This window comes from Propithecus coquereli, unplaced genomic scaffold (assembly GCF_000956105.1).
Source record: "Propithecus coquereli isolate 6110/MARCELLA unplaced genomic scaffold, Pcoq_1.0 Scaffold289, whole genome shotgun sequence".
Lineage (NCBI taxonomy): Eukaryota > Metazoa > Chordata > Mammalia > Primates > Indriidae > Propithecus > Propithecus coquereli.
In genome coordinates this window covers 606,084-626,032 of record NW_012148496.1, presented here as the reverse complement: position 1 = coordinate 626,032, position 19,949 = coordinate 606,084, and the positions used below count along the sequence as shown (strand labels likewise).

Below are 19,949 nucleotides of genomic sequence, written 5' to 3'. Positions count from 1 at the left end.
TGCCCGGCTAATTTTTTCTATTTTCAGTTGTTTGGCTAATTTCTTTCTATTTATAGTAGAGACGGGGTCTCGCTCTTGCTCAGGCTGGTTTCAAACTCCTGAGCTCAAGCAATCCTCCCACCTCGGCCTCCCGGAGTGCTAGGATTACAGGCGTGAGCCACCGCGCCCGGCCAAAGCCAGTTTTTAGGTACCTTCAAACCCAAGCACCAGATTTTGAATCATGTTTGTAAGAATCAAGGCTATGTAGCACAGCACAAATTGACACAAAGAAAAGGAAGTTGACTCCCAGGCAAGGAAACAGGAGCAGAGTTAGAAATTGAACAGTGGGCCAGCATGGTGGCTCAGGCCTGTAATCCTAGCACTTTGGGAGGCTGAGGTGGGAGGATCGCTTGAGGTTAGCAGTTTGAGACGAACCTGAGCAAGATTGAGACCCCATCTCTACTAAAAATAGAAAAAATTATCTGGGCGTGGTGGTGCAGGCCTGTAGTCCCAGCTACTTGGGAGGTCAAGGCAGGAGGATTGCCTGAGCCTAGGAGTTTGAGGTTGGTGTGAGCTAGGCTGATGCCATTGCCCTCTAGCCTGGGTGACAGAGCGAGACAATGTCTCAAAAAAAAAAAAAAAAAGTAATGCAATTGTGAAAAAAAATTTTAAAAAAAGAAATTGAACAATGGCAAGGAGTTGGGACCAGAGAGATGGAGCCCTCAAGGAAAAATAGAGCCCAACAGATGACAAAAACCAGGAGGTATAAAATTTAAGTGTGACCTTAGCAAAAATATTAATGCTACTTAGAGCTGCTGAAATTATATTTGTAAGCTCATTGAGAGAATGGGCTATTTCTATTCTTGTTTCCTCAACACTTAGTGCCTAGCAAGAAATGTTGAAACCAGCCTGAGCAAGAGCGAGACCCCACCTCTACTAAAATTAGAAAGAAATTAATCGGCTAGCTAAAAATACATAGAAAAAATTAGCCGGGCATGGTGGCGCATGCCTGTAGTCCCAGCTACTCGGGAGGCTGAGGCAGCAGGATCACTTGAGCCCAGGAGTTTGAGGTTGCTGTGAGCTAGGCTGACGCCATGGCACTCACTCTAGCCCGGGCAAAAGAGTGAGACTCTGTCTCAAAAAAAAAAAAAAGAAATGTTGAATGGATGGCTCTGTATGATTGAAGTGACTTCAGTTTACAAAATGTGAATACCTGTGTCCTGCCCAAAACTGCTACTCTGTCCTAAATCTTTATCTTTTAAGGTAAAATGACTTTTCCAAGTTTCAAATATACCCAACAGGACTAGGTTCTAGAAGTTGGGAGATTTCCTTCCTGTATTTTAAGAGTAGTAAAGTGGCAAATCGTAGTCCATGGTAACAGACACTTCACGCTTCATCTTACACAAATCTATTTAATGGAGGTGGGTGGCAGGATGTTGCAGTATAATTGGTCCAGGGGCCTGTCTACCTTAGGTGGAGAAGAAGCCACCATCATTCTTTCGGGAGTAACCTCCATTGGTGGCTGCAGTGTGAGGGGACACTGTGGAGACAGAAGAGGGAGTGGGCTGTGAATTTCAGATCCTTTGCCTTTTCTGGGAGCCTTTAGAGAGCCATACGTTTGTGGGCACCGTGGAGAAGGTTCTCATAACAGCTGAGGAAACCGGCATATAGAGGACTGAGGGGAGGTAGTTACAGCTCTTCCACTCCCAGGTTTCTGCTCTGCGCCTGCCCTTGCTATAAATGTTTGTCCAAGACCTAAGACTGAGATAAGAGGCCCTAAAAAATTGAATTACTTTTCTAGCTCTATGGTCGGTATGATCCCTGGTATTAGTATGATATGTATGATATGATTAGTATGAAGTCCCAACTTAATCACTGCTTTCCAAGACCCTCATTAATCCCTGATTTTCCCTACTAGCCAGTCACCCCTAATCCCTGATTCCTGGGTCCATTTAGGGAGACTGCGTCGCCCCATCTGGCCTTACCTATGGATCCCTGGATGCTGTGGATGGACTCCTTCTTAGGATTGATCCAGTGTCTGATGTTAGCCCGGGAAGTGATGGGGGGCGGAGAGGGAGGGGGTAAAAATTCCCCAGGGAATTGGGTCTTGAATCTAGAAGATGGTGTGGGTAAAAAGAGAAGAGAGTGAAATCAGAGAGAAAGGTGAGCAGGGAAAGGTAGTGGCATATGACCTCAAAAATAAAGCAGCCAGGCTGGGCTCAGTAGCTAACGCCTGTAATCCTCATACTCTGGGAGGCCAAGGTGGGAGGATCGCTTGAGCTCAGTTTGAGACCAGCCTGAGCAAGAGCAAGACCCATCTCTACAAAAAATAGAAAAATTAGCCAGGTGTGTTGGTGAGCATCTGTAGTCCCAGCTACTCGGAAGCTGGAAGGCTGAGGCAGGAGGATCGATAGAGCCCAGGAGTTTGAGTTACAGTGAGATATGATGACTCCACTGAGTGAGACCGTCTCCAAAAAAAAAAAAAAAAAAAAAGCAGCCAAAGGCCCTTTTTACACTCTGTGGAGTTAATCAAAGATTTTGTTTGTTTATGTAGATGAGCACAATCTTGGATTTTTGTTCATTTTAGATAATAAAAATACAGAAATTACAGGTACAGATGTAGAAATACAGAAATTCATATACAAATGAGTACCTGCTGATTGTTATTTCCCAGGTGAGATTTTACCGTATATGATTGGATGGCAGCATCCTTAGGGTGCAGAGGCTCTGCCTCTACCACTTACCCACGGGTGTCCTGGATGGTTTCCTGGTGTAACAGTATCTCACTTTTGTTCTTGAACACCCCAGTGTTGTGGTTGTACAAGGCTGCTAAGCGGAAATCCAGGTCATCCTTGGGTATCTACAGAAGTCAATTACCCCAGGGTTAGCTTGGCCACCTGTGCCCCTGCTCTAGAGAGTTCTGTTGGACTCTACTCTCTCAAAAGTATAGTGAAGGCCCTATTGGGCCTGAAATCTACCAGATCCTTACACACTAAATTGTACTTGATGACTTAACTCTTGTCAATTTGGAATTGTTTTCCACATAGTTAGGTCTAAGGAGTGGTGAGCTCTCACTGGAGACATGGGAATCGTGTCCCTGACTTGGGCTTAGTGAACTTTATATCATTCGTGTTTATGTTCAGCTCTTGTTTTCATCAAAAAAATGAGAAGGCCGGAAAAATGGTTTGTTCCAGATAACTGCTTGGAGCAAAACTCACTTCCCAGAGGCCAAATAAATTGGGCTTTGGATTTGGTAGGATCTTGTGCTGAGGACAAGAGGAAAGGTACTGAAGCAGTCAGGGGCAGACGAACTTTCAAAAAGGATATTGATGATCCCTAAGTGGAAGTAAAGAGAAATAGTATTTCAATGCTAGGTACCTCAGGATCAAAAAAATAGGTATCCCGCCTCATGGAAGTAATTGTGGGAGTTGAGCTGAGCCGACACCAGGGTTCCTCTTGCTGAGCAAGGTGAGTTGGATTCTTGTATGGCAATTTCTGCAAAAGAGAAACCATATCCAGGATGATCTGGTTACAGGAGGCCTTGCTGATGTAGCTTCACTGACATCCCCTTATTCCATCCTGTTTTGTTTTGTTTTGTTTTTTTCTTTTGAGACAGAGTCTTTCTCTGTCACCCAGGCCAGAATGCCCTGGCGTCATCCTAGCTCACAGCAACCTCAAACTCCTCGGCTCAAGCGATCCTCCCACCTCAGCCTCCTAGAGTGCTGGGATTTACAGGCGTGAGCCACTGCACCTGGCTTCTGGCTCTTACTTCTCAGCCCCTTAGATAGTGGTACCCACCAAGGGTCTGCCTTTCTTACGCTCACACTCACTGGATGAGCTGACTCCCTCCTGTGGCTTCAGCTACCACATGGACACCATGGCTCCCAGACATACATCTTCAACCCGGAACTCTTAACCCTGTTGCCTACTATTAATCTTCATTTAAATATCCCTCAGGCGCCACAAAAACATCTACCTAATTGATCTCAACATCTTTCTCCCCAAACCTGCTTCCCTGGGATGATGCGTTTCAGTGAATGATATCAATTAAACTCTCAGAAACCTAAGAGTTATCCTAGACTCGCCCCGTCTCTTGGGCCCATATCCAGTCAGCGAGCAAGTCCTATCAGTCCGGCCTTCAGCATCTTTCTCACATCTGCACCTTGTCGCTATCCCCGGTGTCACTGCTGTAGATCCGCTATTCTTCCCCCTGGAGATCGCCGCACCTGCCTCCTTTCTGATCCCTCTCGTCTCGCTCTCATCCTGTCCAGTCCACTGCCACTTGTGCTTTCTAAACCACTTACCTGATTGTGTCACTTCAGTGCTTAAAATCCCACCACGATTCCCCACGTCTCCAGGATGAAATCCCAGTAACTCTCACGACGTACACAGCACACCTGGCCGACCAAGGGCACTTCTTCAGCCCCTATCACTTCACGCCTCCGTGTCACACTCACACTTCAGCCCTGCTGGACTATTTGTAGTTCCCCAAACAGGCCACTCTCTCTGCTTTCCAGGTATTTGCACCTGCTGCTTCCTTTGCCTTGAATGTCTGGTTCCTGTTTCCTTTCTCATAACTCATATTCTACCCTCTCCCTCACCTGGCCCAACTAACTCATAATTGGATGTCCAAAAGCCACGTGATCTGGGAAGCCTTCCTTTAAGTTCCTGGTTCTCAGGGCACCCTACATATGTCACAACACATGTGCTGCCGTGCAAGCATTTTTTTTTTTTGAGAGAGAGAGTCTCACTCTGTTGCCCGGGCTAGAGTGCTGTGGCATCAGCCTAGCTCACAGCAACCTCAAACTCCTGGGCTCAAGCGATCCTCCTGCCTCAGCCTCCCAAGTAGCTGGGACTACAGGCACTTGCCACTGTGCCCAGCTAATTTTTTCTATTTTTAGTTGTTTGGCTAATTTCTTTCTATTTATAGTAGAGACGGGGTCTCGCTCTTGCTCAGGCTGGTCTTGAACTCCTGATCTCAAGCAATCCTCCGCCTTGGACTCCCAGAGTGCTAGGATTACAGGCGTGAGCCACCGCGCCCGGACCTGTGCAAGCATTTTTGCTGTTGTTGCTGTTGGTTCATCTTTTCTACTAGAGTTCCTTGAGAGCAGGAGCTATATCTAAATTATGTACATAACCTCAATGTTTTGCAGAGTGCCTGTTATATAGTAAATAATAAATATTGAATAAATGAAAGGAAGCTCTTGATATTATTAAGCCACAATTACCATTTAATTCACCTTATTTTGCACCACTTCAAATACTCCAAACACTTCTACCAGAAAAAAGGTCATCTAAATTTCCAAATCACAGTAAACACATACATATACAAACACCTTGCTGCATTAGCCAGAAGACAGAGACAACTCGAAGACAGATGTATAAAGCATGACCTGGTGGCTCTCAGAGGGTTCTCTCCAACTCCATATGTCCATTTCTCTTTAGAGAACAGTTTTCCAATCAGGGAAAAGGGCAGCTTGATTGAACCTGGGCCCTTCCGTTACTTATGCTAATCATTGCTTTGGGCTGCGGGAGCCCCTTGTTCCTCTAGACTAGAGCTCTACTTTCCTCTGCTCAAAAGCACCTCTGAAACGTTAGCAGACCTGAATATGGGGACAGGGAGGCAGTACCCGACTCAATGTCTTCACTGGAGTCCTTTATCTTACCATTGCTGCCTGTCACACCGACAGAAAGAAGACTGCCAGCGACCCTACTGGGAATCTGCACAAGAAACCACAGTACCTTGGAAGCCCGCGTTTCTCCCAAGTAGGAATCATCGTTATCTAACTTAGTGTGCTGCAAAGGGTCCCTGGTGGGAGGCATGGTTAAAAGCCAAACTTAGACGTTCTTATGAGGGATGGGAGGCCCGCGCAGCCGCAGCACAATCTTGCCGGCGGAGGATCCAGGGTCCCAATTGTTTGGAACGCCCAGTTTCTGTTGCCTGGCAACCGCCCCGCCATCTGTGACCCAGATGAATTCCTTTGGAGAAGGGCGCCACCTGGCGATCAGACGCGGGAGGCCCCTCGGGAGGAAGTTACTGGGAATACCGTGGGAAAGAGCCGCAGACCGTGCCAGAGAGCCCTGAATTTGCACTCCCGAGCCTCAGTTGAAAGGCGCCGGCCTCCCACCGTACAGGACTCCTGCAAAAGACTTCAGCTGAGGAAAGACGTCCTAAAAGATGACCCAGAAATTTCCTTCACCTCGCACGTAGCAAAAGGCTTTCCTATTTTCAAAGCAGTGAGAGAAGAGGATGTCAAGAGACCAGAGAGCCCACGTGTCGTGCTTGGACAATTGCCAGCTAAGGCAAACTCTCCTTGCTTAAACTCGGTTTAACTCTTCGAGTCTTAGAGCTTCTCAGATTGCCAGTTGCAAAAGCACGACAGATTGGGCGGGATGGAAGTAAGATCTCCAGAAGCGGCTTTTGCAGTAGGTAACACGTACTGGGGCCACTCGCGTAGGCGACAACTTCTGGAGGGGAAAGACGGCCTCCCAATCTTCTTTCCGTCCCTACGCCGCGTTTGCAAAATTAGAGAGGTTCATAAATGGCCCCAGGCCCGAAAGGGCAGTAGAAAACGGGAATTTGTTGGCAATGGCTTGGAGGATGTTTCCACCGCGTTCTTTACAGGAGCCCTGGGTCCGCCTGTTGGGCGCGTTGCGCACCGCAGTCGCGCGCATTGCCACCTCGCGCGCGCCAGCGGCGGCGGCTGCCACGGCGACCGGCAGGTGAGCGGCAGAGGCGCGCGTGGTCCCTGCCCCACCCGCGCGGAGCGAAAGAGGAGGCGGTTGTCAAGGCGACGTGGGTAGGAGGAGAAGAGGACGGAGGGAGGAGGAAGGATGGGCGGCCTTGGCGTAGCCGCAGGGAGGTGACTGAAGCGAGCCCAGCCCCTTGCATCCTCCCCCCGTGTACCTCCCTCCCCTTTTTTTCCGCCTGCTGCCAGCAGAAGCGGCGGCCGCAGCACCTGAGCCACTACTCGCCTCACTCAGGACAACGCTATGGCTGAGCCGGGGCACAGCTACCAGCCCTGTGCCAGGGGCAGGGGGAGGAAGGAGAGGCACACATTCCGGCTTCTGCGGCTGCTGCTTTGGGCTGGGACCGCCTTCCAGGTGACCCAGGGAACGGGACCGGAGCTTCACGCCTGCAAAGAGGTACCGCCACCCCCTGACCTGACCCCGCTGAGGTCACAAAAATATAGGATCCGGGCAAAGACCTTGGGCGCCAGGCGCAGACAGTTTCAGATGCCACGGAGTTTAGGTTTCTTTGGGGATGAGGCCTGGGGGGAGGGAAGAGGAGCGGGCTGGCGTCACGAGAAGGCCAGCCCACTGGGGGACTCACGAAGTAGATCATCCTCGCAGCTTGGGGTGCTGAGTTCAGCGAAAGGTCCCAGCTCCAAGAGCAGGAGTGACCTGGGTCCCTGGACTCAGAACGACGGAGGAAGAAGACCTGAGTTGTTTTCCAGCTGGGGCGAAATTACCTTAAAAGTGGTTGACGACGAAAGACTATGTACAGAGAAGCAAAGTAGAAAGCGGAAAGGAGAGTAGTGGGATAAGAAAGGCGTTAAGAAGGCCACAAAAAAGTAGCGGAGAAAAGTGGGATTCCCTGTGGTTTTATCATGGCTTCAAAAACGGTGTCCAGATGGGAGACATGTGAGGGGCACTGTAGGATCCCATGGACTCTGCCATTCCTCACTGGTAAACACCCAGTTACCTTGCAGGCCGCTAAGTGCGGATCCTCTTCCCAGCTCCACCTCTTCCCAGCACACTTTGTTTAGTGTACCTGACAGCACATAACCCACCTTTGTCCTGGTTTTGAGTTCTTTAACATCTCATTTTCTACCAGTCTCTACTCTTCTTCCCTGGACTTCTGCTAACGTATGTCATAAGTCTTTTTCAAGGTGTTTACAAACTGTTGGCAACAGAATTCAAACAATAGGTAGTGAATGTCTTCCAACAAAAATGTCTTTTGAAAAGTCTTTTTGGAGGGGCACAAAAAGTTTGTTTGGAGTAATCAAACTAAGCAGTTTCTATATTATTGAAATAACCATATTTGGTTGTGCTCTGAGTAACCTTTTTTAACCATATGGCAGAGGCAACCGTAAAATATTTACAGGAACTGCATTGTGGAAAGCAAAATGAAAATCCTGTCATCTCTGTGAAATGTGAAAGATTTCATAAAAAGTCAAGAATCTAGCTCTGTGAATGTAATCCCAAATGTCAAACTTGGGTAAGGTTTTGAGATGTTAAAATATTTTTATAGGTTGTTAGTGTTAACTGATTAGCAACAACATTCCATATGGAGGTATATTAGTATAAAGGTGTTCTAAGCACTGGACTGTCTACAACATAGCAGATCATGAAGAAGGGGGAAGATTTTGTGTGAATAAAGATGTTTGGCTTTGAAGATTCATGAATATGACATAAGTTACGCTGGACAGTAGGACTTTTGATAACTTTCATTAGTCCCAATGACCTTGGGCCATCTGCATTTCCGCCCCTCCACTTTATGACTTGTTTCAGAGATGGCTGGGAACAGCCATCCTACCAGTGACTCTGACTCACTGGCCTTAGTGTCTCATGGTCTAACCAACCAAAATAGTGAGAGCCTAGCCTAAGATTCTTTGCCTAAGAATCAAACACAGGAGTCTCCTGAGTGGAAGGTAAGAATCTTACAGTTCAACTACCAAATCTTGACAAAATCTTGACAACTACCAGATCTTGACAAAGGAGCATTTCCCCCAGCACAGTGAATCAAATCCAATGAGAGAGGGGCGGAAAACTGCCTTCGACAGGATCTGCCTTGTCCTGAGGCTCCAGTGCTAATTCTTGTTGAGATCTTTGTCAACTATGGAAAATATGAGACATTTAAGAAACTAAATGCTTCATATCATCTTGGTTTGAAGAGAAGGAAGAATATTGATATTTGAGAACTCTAACTTATGTGCAAATTCTGCCTTTGGCCCTATTTAAATGACCAATATTTGCAAGCAAAAGATCTTGACACAAAGCCTGAGCTTAGTGTGATGGAAAGCTGGGGAGCTCAGCGTACCAGGTTTCTAGCCCTGTTACTTACCACGGTTTTTGGATCCGTAGAATGGGTATTACAATAACAACTACCTCAGAAAGGACTGCTGTGAGTATTGAGAGAGAAAATACATATAAAACACAAAATAGGGTTACCTAATCCCATCCCATTCCCTGTTTATCTTTTTTTTTTTTTTTTTGAGACAGGGTCTCATTCTGTCTTGCAGGCTAGAGTGTAGTGGCATCATTATAGCTCACTGCAACCTCAAAACTCCTGGGCTCAAGTGATCCTCCTAAAGCTTCCTAAGTATCTGGGACTATAGGCACGTGCCACCACAACTGGCTAATATTTCTATTTTTTGTAGAGACAAGGCCTCACTATGTTGCTCAGGCTGGTCTTGTACTCCTGACCTCAAGTGATCCTTCTGCCTCGGCCTCCCAAAGTGCTAGGATTACTGGCATGAGCCACCACGATTGGCCCCTGTTCAGCTTCTTTACCATTAGATCTACACCCCATGCCAAGTTGAAAATGGCTTAGGAGGCATGCTTATTGGCCACAGGCGTCAGCAAGAACTGTTTACACTCTCCTTGAGCAAACAGTGGCCACTGAACACCCTTGACTCCAAAACAATAAGAAAGAGAATAAAGCCATCATTATAATATTCTTCATTTGGCAATATGAACTGACCCAACAAGTTTGGGGGCTTCCAACCCTAAATGGTGAAAAACCAATTCAGGGTAGACTATCCCTTCTCTGTTCTTAATCTTCACATTAATTTCTTGTGAGCCTTTGTTGGGTGTTGATGGCAGGGACTCTTATCAGGCCAAGGCTGACCGTAGTGACAACAATGCTGCCGCAGCCTTGTTTGTGAAAGCTGAGGCATCCCCTGGATCTAACCAGCAAACACAGAGGTTTAACTTGAAGCCTAAACTGAGGTGGCAGAGAACTGGGAGTTCTAGACTGTTAAATATACGCTGGGGCTTGGCGTTCCTCTCACAGTTTTACAAGAATCAGGGTCACAACTGGAACTAAACATCCTGTATGATGTTTGTCTTCATGAATCATTTCTTTAGCCCTGTGCTAGCCAGGCTAAGTGCTGACTGAGAGTCAAAGGAGCATTTCCCCCAGCACAGTGAATCAAATCCAATGAGAGAGGGGCGGAAAACTGCCTTCCACAGGATCTGCCTTGTCCTGAGGCTCCAGTGCTAACTGCCCTCGAAAGGACTTCTCGCCCTGTACGGAAAAGCCCAGGGGGCTTAGGAGTCTGGCAGACATGGAGTGGAATGACATTTGTTGAATGCATGATGTGATTTAGTAAGGATGCTATTTTGAGAAGGTTAATTAACTTCTACCAACCTCGGATTCCTATCTGTAAAACTGGGGTGGTAATACCTCAGGACAGGGCTGTCGTGAGAATTCAATGAAGTGAGATAACACTTGTAAAGTGCCTAGTACATACCCCTGACATATCATAGGTGCTTAATAAATGTTGGCAGGCAGAAAAGCTAAGTACATAAATAATGACGTATGAATGATGATGTAAGGTTAGCATGTGGTAAACGATGCAGGAGTGGCAATATAAAGGTTAATAGGAAAAGAAGAATACTTATTTGAACAGTTGGCATTTGACCTGCTTCTGGAATAATCAGTAGCATTTCAATGGGCAGCAATGGAGGAAGGGTGCTTTCTAGATAGAGGGAGGAGCCTAAGGAAAGGTCCACAGGTGGAAAAGGCAAGTGATCTTGGGAATTGCAAGCAGACCAGTTAGCTGAAATGTGGACACAAGTGGGCTACAATAGAAAATAAAGTTGGAAAGTTGGAAACTAAGTGGGGAATCCCTGGAGGACTTCTGACAGCTGTAGCAGCCTGCTCAGAGAGGATTAGCATGAATGTAGAGTAAACGTGGTTGAGGTGGGCCTGAAGGTGAGGGCGCAGAGCTGGGGCGTGGAGACCAGAAGGTTTTACTGGGGTCGGGGAGGAGGCTGACACAGGCGCTGCACTGGCATGGTGGCAGCGGGGTAATCAGAACGGCGCAGGTAGGAAAGATACGGTGAAGGCACAGATTAAAGGCTGATTGGAGGTGCACGGTGTCGGCGAGGGGCAGGCGAGGATTTTAGAGTGGAGAATGGTAGGATTCCGAGCCACAATGCAGAAAGAACAGCTTTAGGGAGCAGAGTGATCTTTTTTCTTGGTTCTGACCTTCCTGGGACCGGCCCCTTGTAGTAGGCGGGGAAAGTTCTGAGCCTTTGGCAGGCTGCTTCACCGTATGACCACAGTTTCTAGGCTTTTATGTTTTCCTGTATTTAGTTCACACACATTATTTGAGGTTTGAACTCCACAGGGCAATGGCTAGATCTAGAAAACATTCAGAACTCGTGAGCTTTCAGGAAATATTTCAGGAAAGTATAAAATTTAAAATGACTCCCTTGGTGGGGAACCGTTAAGGTTGGATGTTTAAACCACCCTGCCATATTAGGTGAAGAGAGAAAAGTAAAACTCTCCATTTATCATGAAGTGCTGATAGGGTAGCAAGATGTGCTGTTTTTGTTTGATATCAGAGGGGGCTAAAGAATAATACATTCTTGGGATGTGAAGATATTTAAGAAGGTATTTTGTCTATTATCCCGTCTCAAGGTAAGTGTATCTTAAAACCAAACTAGATTGATAAAACCTGACTTGTTTAAAAAAAAGCTTTAGGCCGGGCGCGGTGGCTCACACCTGTAATCCTAGCACTCTGGGAGGCCAAGGCGGGCGGATCGTTTGAGCTCAGGAGTTTGAGACCAGCCTGAGTAAGAGCGAGACCCCGTCTCTACTAAAAAAATAGAAAGAAATTAGCTGGACAACTAAAAATATATACATAAAAAATTAGCCGGGCATGGTGGCGCGTGCCTGTAGTCCCAGCTACTCGGGAGGCTGAGGCAGAAGGATCGCTTGAGCCCAGGAGTTTGAGGTTGCTGCGAGCTAGGCTGACGCCACGGCACTCTAGCCCAGGCAAGAGAGCGAGACTCTGTCTCAAAAAAAAAAAAAAAAAAGCTTTAAAAATTACAAAAGTGGCACATTTCATTGACAGGCAAATTGGAAAATACAGGTAAGTAGAAAGGAGGCAATGAAAATTACCTATTATATAATCTCACCACGCAAACTATCATTTTGATGTAAATACTTAAGAGGGAAAGGCAGAATACTGGTTCAGAGTGTGGGGTCTGGATAAAACCAGGTGGGCTGGGTTCAACTTCCAGCTCCTCTGCATAGTAACCGTATGACCTCGGGGAAGTTAGTTAATCTTCTCATGCCTCAGTTTCTCCATCTTTAAAATGAGAGTATTAATAGAGTTCACATAATTACTATAATATGACAATTAAGTGAGTTAATACATGCAAAGTACGTAGGCCAGTTCCTGGTGCATAGCAAATACTCAATAAATGTCAGCTGCTATAATTAGATTATTAGTGGAAGTATAATTAACATTGTCTCATAGCAGGCCTGGTGCCTGGTATGGAATCCTATTCTACCATTTCAGCTACAGTACCTTGAGTAAGATATTCATCTCTCTTAGCCTCCACTTTTTCATCTGGAAAATGGGGATAATTTAGTTCTTGCCTTTTATGGGTCGCTGGGAGGATTAAACAAGATAATGCTTGAAAAGTGCTTTGCAAAATGCATTGCACATACACCTTAATAAATACCTTGTTACTGTGTTTTGATCTTCTTTTCAAAAACTTAACAGGAACATTGTTGTATGTTATTTAATGGTCTTGTGTGATATCATTCTAGTGATGAACTGGATGGACTACCCTGGCTACCCTCTAATGCTAACGCTTTCACTTTGACCACCTGCCTTAGACCCATCCCTGCTCACCTAACGTAGGCAAGACTTCAGCAATTCTTACCTCTTTCTGGAGCCGTTACTTTTTCCGCTCTATTGAATCATTTCTATCAACCTTCAAAAGGTTGATATTTTAAAATCAACCTATTTTTTTTCCTAGGAAACCTAAAAATAATCAACCTATTTTAAAAAATAGAAAAAAACCCCAACAACTTCTCTTGATTGCCTCTTACTCTCCAGCTGCCACTCTAATGTACCGCTCCCCTGTGTAGCAAAGGCCCCTGAAAATCATGTCTATAGTCGCTGTCTCTAAACCCTCTCTTTCCTTTCTTGCTTGAATCCATTCCAAGTCAACTTTTATTCCCATGATTCCAGCAAAACTGCCTTAGCTCAATCCAGTGGGAATTTTTCAGTCCCAATTAGACTTCATCTGCTGCGTTAGACAGAGCTGTGCTCACTCTCACCTCCTAGGAACACTTTCTTTTCTTGGCTTCCAGCTCAGCTGGGTTTTTTTGTTTTATTTTGTTCTATGTCCCTGGTAGCTCCTTCTCTGTCCCCTTGATTGTTTTTTCCCCATCTCCTTGAGCTCTAAACTTGGCTGTTCCCCAGAGCTCAGTCATTGAACCTGTATCTGTCTATCTCTCTCTCTTAATCCAGCCTCTTCTGTTTTCATGCCCTCGGTGATCGCATCTGGCATCATGGCTTTAAGCACTATCTGTATGTGGGTGACTCCCACATTCATACTTCCAGTCTGGACCTCGTCCCTTAACTCAAGACTTGAACATCCAGCTGCATCCATGACCTCTCTGTGTACATATGTATTTGATTGGCAACTCAGATTTATCATGTTGCAAACACCTGATGTCCCCACCGCCATCAAACCTGTGCCTCCCAGAAGCTTCCTCACCTCAGCTAATGGTAACCCCATCCTTCCAGCTGCTCGGGCCCCAAATCCTGACTCCTCTCTTCCCCCTATTCCCTACATCCAAATTCATTAGAAAACCTTACTACCTCTACCTTCAAAATATATCCGGAATTTGACCACTTGGTACTTCTCCACTGCCACCACCCTTATCCAGGGTACCATCACTTTTCACCTGGAAGATTGCAAAAGCCTCCTAACTAGTTTCTCTGCTTCTACCCTGCCCACATATTGTCTAGTACTTAGCCAGAGTAAACCTACTGAAAATAAGACAGATTTTGTCATCCTCTGCTCAAAACCTTCCTAAGGCTTCTTATCTTAGAGTACAAACCAATTCCTAACAATGACCTACAAGGCCCCACACACAGTTGGGCCCTCCTCCTCCTCTCCATCCACACCAGCCTTCCTGCTAGTTCTCAGATCCCAGGGGCAACCTGCTGCCTCAGGGTCTTGGCTATTGCTGTGTTCTCTGCCTGGAAGGCTCGTCTGCAAGATATGTGTTCAGGTTTTTGTTGAAATGTCATCCCATTTTCTGTCTTATTTTCTCCAGAGTACCTATTACTCTCTAACATACTCTATATTTTACTTATTTCTGTCTTTCTCCACTAACACACAAGCACACGAAGGCGGGGCTTTTTGTGTTTTGTTTGATGCTCTGTCTCCAGCACCAAAATAGCACCTGGCACATTGTGGGCCCTCAATCAATGAATGAAATAGATGCATAGATCCCACTGATGGAATTTATTTAACTGTTGTTGAACATACGAGTTGTTTCCAACTGTTGGCTATTATAAACAATGCTGAGTCTCTTTTTTCATACACCTTTCAACACATTCGTCATTACTTACTTAGAACAAATTCCTAGAAATGCAATTGCTGGGGGAAAAGATAAGATCATTTTCAGGCGTATTTTTTTCTAAATTGCTTTCCAACAGTTTTTTTACAGATCCAGTTTATTCTCTTACCAAGAATGTATGAGAGGGTTTTTCCTCTACCACCATCACAGCACAGAGTTTTTTTTCTTTGCCAACTTTATAGCTTAAAAAAACCTCACTGTTATTTTAATATTTACTTCTTTTATTTCATTACTTTCGGATATAACATTCATTTTTCTACTCATTCCCATTCACTGTTTTTTTTTTTTATTTTTTAGAAACAGTATCTTGTTCTGTCACCCAGGCTGGAGTACAGTGGCATGATCATAGTTCCCATTCACTATTTAGATTTATTTAATTATGTAATAATTTTTATATAAAATATACATATACATATGTGTAAGTTATTAACCCACCACCCAATTTAGGAACTAGAACATAATTTATGCAGACAAAACTTCCCAGGAGCCTATCTCCAATCCCAGCCCCAGAAGTAACTGCTGCCCTGAATTTTGGTTTTCTGTTCCTTACTGTTTTTATTTTTTTCACATGTGTATGCCTCCCTAAACAAAATCTTATTTGGTTCTGTTTACTTTGTACCCTTATAAAAACTATCATACTGTATGTAGTCTTAAAAGATTTGCTTTTCTAACTCAACATTGAACTTCTAAATTCATCCATGTTATTGTATGTTATTATATTTTGTTCATTTTCGGTGTTGTAAAATATTCCTTTGTGTGAATATTCCACAATTTTAAAATTCATTCTCCTGTTGATAGGCATTTGGGTTTCCAGTGTTTTGCTATTTCCAACAGTGCTGCTATGGACATTGTTGAATCTGTCTCCTGGTGCTCAGGTACAAATTTTTTTTTTTTTTTTTGAGACAGATTCTCACACTGTTGCCTCGGCTAGAGTACAGTGGTGCAGTTGTAGCTCACTGCAACCTCAAACTACTGGGCTCAAGCAATCTTCCTACCTCCCAAGTAGCTGGGTCTACAAGGTACATGGCACCATGCCCACCTAATTTTTTAATTTTTGTAGAGACAGTGTCGCTGTGTTTGCCCAGGCTGGTCTTGAACTCCTGGGCTCAAGCGATCCTCCTGTCTCGGCCTCCCAAAGGATTATAGCTGTGAGCCACTGTGCCTGGCCACAGGTACAGATTTCTTGATGCTGTAAACCTAGAAGCGGGGTGCTGGGTTGTGAGGTGCGTGCAGATTCACCTTTACAAGAGAATGCCAAATTACTTTCCGAAGCGAGGGAACTAATCCTAATTTATTCTTCAGTGACTCTAGAGATTGAGATTCCATGAAGGACCTTAGTCACTGTTGTGGTCTGAATGTTTGTGACCTCAAAAATTCATATGTTGATACCTAATCCTCAATGAAGTAGTATTAAGAAAGGTGGGGCCTTTGAGAGGTGATTGGTCCCATGCGATTAGTGCCCTTAGAGAGCTTGTTTGCCCTTTCCTCTATGTGAGGACACATAAAAGGCACCCTCTGTGAGGAATGGGCCCTCACCAGACACCCATCCTGCTGGTACCTTGATCTTGGACTTCCCAGCCTCCAGAACTGTAAGCAATAAATTTCTAATGTCTATGAGTTACCCAGTCTAAGGTGTTGTGTTATGGGGCCACCTTAACAGACAGTCACTTTAGCCCCAGACATACTAAGTTAGGGCTTAATTGTGGGGACACTCTCCCTTCATAAGTGATGTCATTTATTCAGAGCTCTTAGGGTTTATGTTTACCTGGAGTTTTTTATTTTTGGATGCTTGCTAAAAAACGTTTACTGAAATCTATATATGAAACATTTGATCGGGGCTTGAATTTTTTCCCTAACTTGATACAGAGATTGTAGGAAAATAGCTAACCCTCACCCACCTTAAAGATGTCAGTACCTGTTAGCTAATTTAAAAGAATTGTAAAAGCTGTATGTATTCACTCAGCTCTATTAGAAACATCAGGAGTTTGCTGAGTGCTAATTCCCATTGATTGAATTTAGAAAGTAGCTTCCATAGTGTTCCAGTGAGAATGTAACTTTATATGAGGTGGTACGGTGCTGAACATTTCTAATGTGGTTTCTTAAGACTTTGGGTTAAATTTTAAAACTTTTGGGCAGAGCACAGAGGATTTTTAGGGCAGTGAAACTATTCTGTATGATACTATAATGGTGGATACATATTATACATTTTTCCAATCCGGTAGAATGTAGGGCCAAGAGTGAACCCTAATCCCATCACCCAAATCCTAATGTAAACTATGGATTTGGGTGATGATGGTGTGTCAGTGTAGGTTTACATTGTAACACATGTGCCACTCTGGTGGGGGATGTTGATAATACCTAAAGTTTCATGGCTTTCTTCAGTTTTCAGTGATTTGTAATCTGATGTGTCACAGGTTGGATGGGTTTTCTTCCCTTTTGGAATCTGGACAGATGTATTCACACTCAGATCACTCACTAAGTAGAGCATGGGTGAAAGCACCTTCTAGTGGTAGGCTTCTGGAAATTGGTAGCGTCCTAAGGTCTCAAGGTATCATCTTAGGGTAAAACGAAAAATGTCACTAGATAGGAGAAAATTATTGCTCTCTACTCTACCTCAGAGGAGTCTTCGTTATTGTAATGGCTCTCAGGGAAGTGTCCTGTGGGTACAACTAACCCCTATCCATATTTGGTGGATTCAGTTACACTTTAGCGTTTCCCTTTACATTCAGGATGACTCCTAAACAGAGAGGCTTAATGCTGCCTTAGGCACTGGAGGTACTAAGTTCTGAGAAAGGATATTACCAAGAACTGTCTAGCCTTATGAGGTTTAGATAATTTCTGCAAATGTGGATCGTGTTCATACTCTGATGGTCCAATAATGGAGGCCTTCTTGCCTGTGTACTCCTTATTTCAGAGAGGATTTTTAACCAGAGAACTTTATATTCTTAATCTAGATGTGGCTTCTCCTGCCCAGATAACCTTTCAATAAAATTTTTAAAAGAATCTGTATCAGTTAGTTTTTACCATGTAACAAGCCACCCCAAGACTTGAAAGAGTAACCATTGTTTTGCTCACAATCCTGTAGTTTGACTGGGTGGTTCTTCTGGTTTGGGGCAGCATAGATGATCTCTGCTGGGCTCCCTTACGCTGGTGGGTTGACTGCAAGCTAGATGGTCTAGGATGGCCTCATCCAGATGTCTGACAGTTGACAGGCTATTGATTGGGGCACCCCGGTTCTCTTCTAGGTGGCCTCTCATCCTCCATCAGGCTAGCTTACACTTGTTTATGTGATGGTCTCAGAGTTGCAAGTGCAATAACAGAGCAAGCCCCAATGCACAAGCTCTTCTCAAGCCTCTGCCTAGATCACGATTGTAAATGTCCTATTGGCCAAAGCAAGTCGCATGGTCAGGCCATGAAATAGACTCCACTTCTTGGTGGGAGGCCTTGCAAAGTCACATTGGGAAGGGGGAAGGGGCATATATATGGGGATAGAAATAATTTGTTGCCATTTTTTTCAGTTTACCATTGTGAAAAGTGGAATTGATAAAAATAACCAACCACTCCAATCAACTTATAGTTATAAATTTGGCTACTGTGAAAGAAAAGTGAAGGATATGAGAGATTATTACAAGGCGATCTAATTTACAGTATACCAGTATACTTATATACTTTGAGCATCTTGCTGGAAAGATGACATATGAGAATTTTTTTTTTTTTTTTGAGACAGAGTCTCACTCGGTTGCCCCAAGTAGAGTGCAGTGGTCTCATCATAGCTCACAGCAACCTCAAACTCCTACGCTCAAGCCATTCTCCTGCCTCAGCCTCCCAAGTAGCTGGGACTACAGGTGTGTGCCATGTCACTGGGCTAATTTTTCTGTTTTTAGTAGAGATGGGGTCTTGTTCTTGCTCAGGCTGGTCTTGAACTCCTGAGCTCAAGCGATCTTCCCATCTCCTCCTCCCAGTGTGTTAGGATAACAGGCATGAGCCACCACATATGAGAATTTTTAATCACTGTATCTGTGGGTATAGATCACTGCTTTAGGAATACAGCAAGAAAACTACAGCATAGTAGTCAAATATACTCAAGGTAAAGCATACAAAATATTGATTTTGGAATGGACTGAACACCAAATTTCCCTATTCCCCTTCTGCCTCCACAAGAATCCTTCTGCCTCAGCCTTCTAAAGTGCTGGGATTACAGGCGTGAGCCGTGGCCCCCAGGCCTCATACATATATTTTAGTTGTCCATCTCTTCTGACTAGAAGGTAAACTCTATGAGAGCCAATATTCTTGTATATTTTATTCATTTCTACATTTCTAGTGCCTGCCACATAATAAATACTTAAAAAATTTCCTGAACGAATCCCCATTTTGTAGATGATGAAATTAAGACACAGACACTCTGCCTGTCCAAGGTTACTCAGCTCGGGACAGGGCAGGAACTCGGGAAGCTGGGCTCTTGTCCATGCGATTTTCTACCTGCCCGTGCTAAAAATCCAAATAGTACAAAGGGAATAAGCTGAAAATTAAAGTTTCCCTCATCCTTGCAAATCCCAGGAGGCTAACCTCTGTCACCACTTGCTTAAATGTATTCTTCCTAGAATGTCATATGCCTATGGAAGAACATCTGTCTATTTACTTTTATTTTTTGTAAAAATCAGATCAGAATATTTGTCCTATTCTGTATTTTACTGTTTTCATTACTATAGCTCTGCCTCTTTAACAACCAAATTGTGATTCATTTTGTGTATGAACCATAACTCACTGAAACAGAAACCTCTTGATGAATAGGCTGATTCCGGTCATTTATAACAATGCTACAGTGAACATCCTCCTGCATACACTGATGTACACTTGAGTCTATCTGTAGAATAAATTCTTAAAAGTAGAATTAGTGGGTCAAAGAATATATACGTGTTTAACATTTTGATAGAAGTGTGTCTAGTTGGTAGCATGGATTTTTAAAGACATCATTAGCCTTCTCCATCTGTGGTCAGCTGACAGGCTGGGGATGGGGGGAAGCTTTGGCTGCCAGGACAGCTGAGAGAGCTCATTTTCACCCAGAATCACTGAGGGCCAGGCCCAAGAGCCTGGCTGCTTTATCAAGCCACCAGCTTGTCCAAATCAAGGCAGACCGGCCGGGTAGCTGATTCTGCCAAATTTCTTGAAAATAAGTTAGTCAAACCCATCTTTTCCTCAGTCTGTATTGTCCCTCTGGTAAATATAAAAATCATGCTGTTTGTCACATTTTTTTCTCATGCTCTCTTCTATGTCATACCAGATAAAGAATAGAACAGATAATTATAGTTAGTGGTTGACAGCTGCTGAAAGAAAATATATTCTTCAT

At 44.4% G+C, this 19,949-nt stretch overlaps 2 protein-coding genes across 2 annotated transcripts in view; one reads left to right on the top strand and one right to left on the bottom strand.

Moving 5' to 3' along the window:
- Positions 1-1,448: 1,448 nt before the first annotated feature.
- On the bottom strand, positions 1,449-5,802 carry LOC105813720 (chromosome unknown open reading frame, human C1orf194). The gene is made up of 5 exons (XM_012648497.1): positions 5,722-5,802; positions 3,358-3,474; positions 2,724-2,839; positions 1,965-2,092; positions 1,449-1,519 (listed from the first exon to the last, which is right to left on the bottom strand). The coding sequence occupies exons 1-5, from the start codon at positions 5,800-5,802 to the stop codon at positions 1,449-1,451; spliced, it is 513 nt and encodes a 170-aa protein (XP_012503951.1).
- Positions 5,803-6,889: 1,087 nt separating this feature from the next.
- LOC105813719 (UPF0577 protein KIAA1324) overlaps positions 6,890-19,949 on the top strand; it is a 76,663-nt gene continuing 63,603 nt past the window's right edge. The window contains exon 1 of the mRNA XM_012648495.1: positions 6,890-7,125. Coding sequence (XP_012503949.1) covers positions 6,973-7,125 — 153 coding nt within the window. The 5' untranslated portion in view covers positions 6,890-6,972. The remainder of the gene's footprint in view (positions 7,126-19,949) is intronic.

Coding starts and splice junctions, on each gene's coding strand:
- LOC105813720 (XM_012648497.1), bottom strand. CDS start 5,802: ATGCCTCCCACCAGGGACCCTTTGCAGCACACTAAGTTAGATAACGAT. Junction 3,475..5,721: donor GAGAAACGCGGGCTTCCAAG/GTACTGTGGTTT, acceptor TCTCTTTTGCAG/AAATTGCCATACAAGAATCC. Junction 2,840..3,357: donor CCTATTTTTTTGATCCTGAG/GTACCTAGCATT, acceptor TGACTTCTGTAG/ATACCCAAGGATGACCTGGA.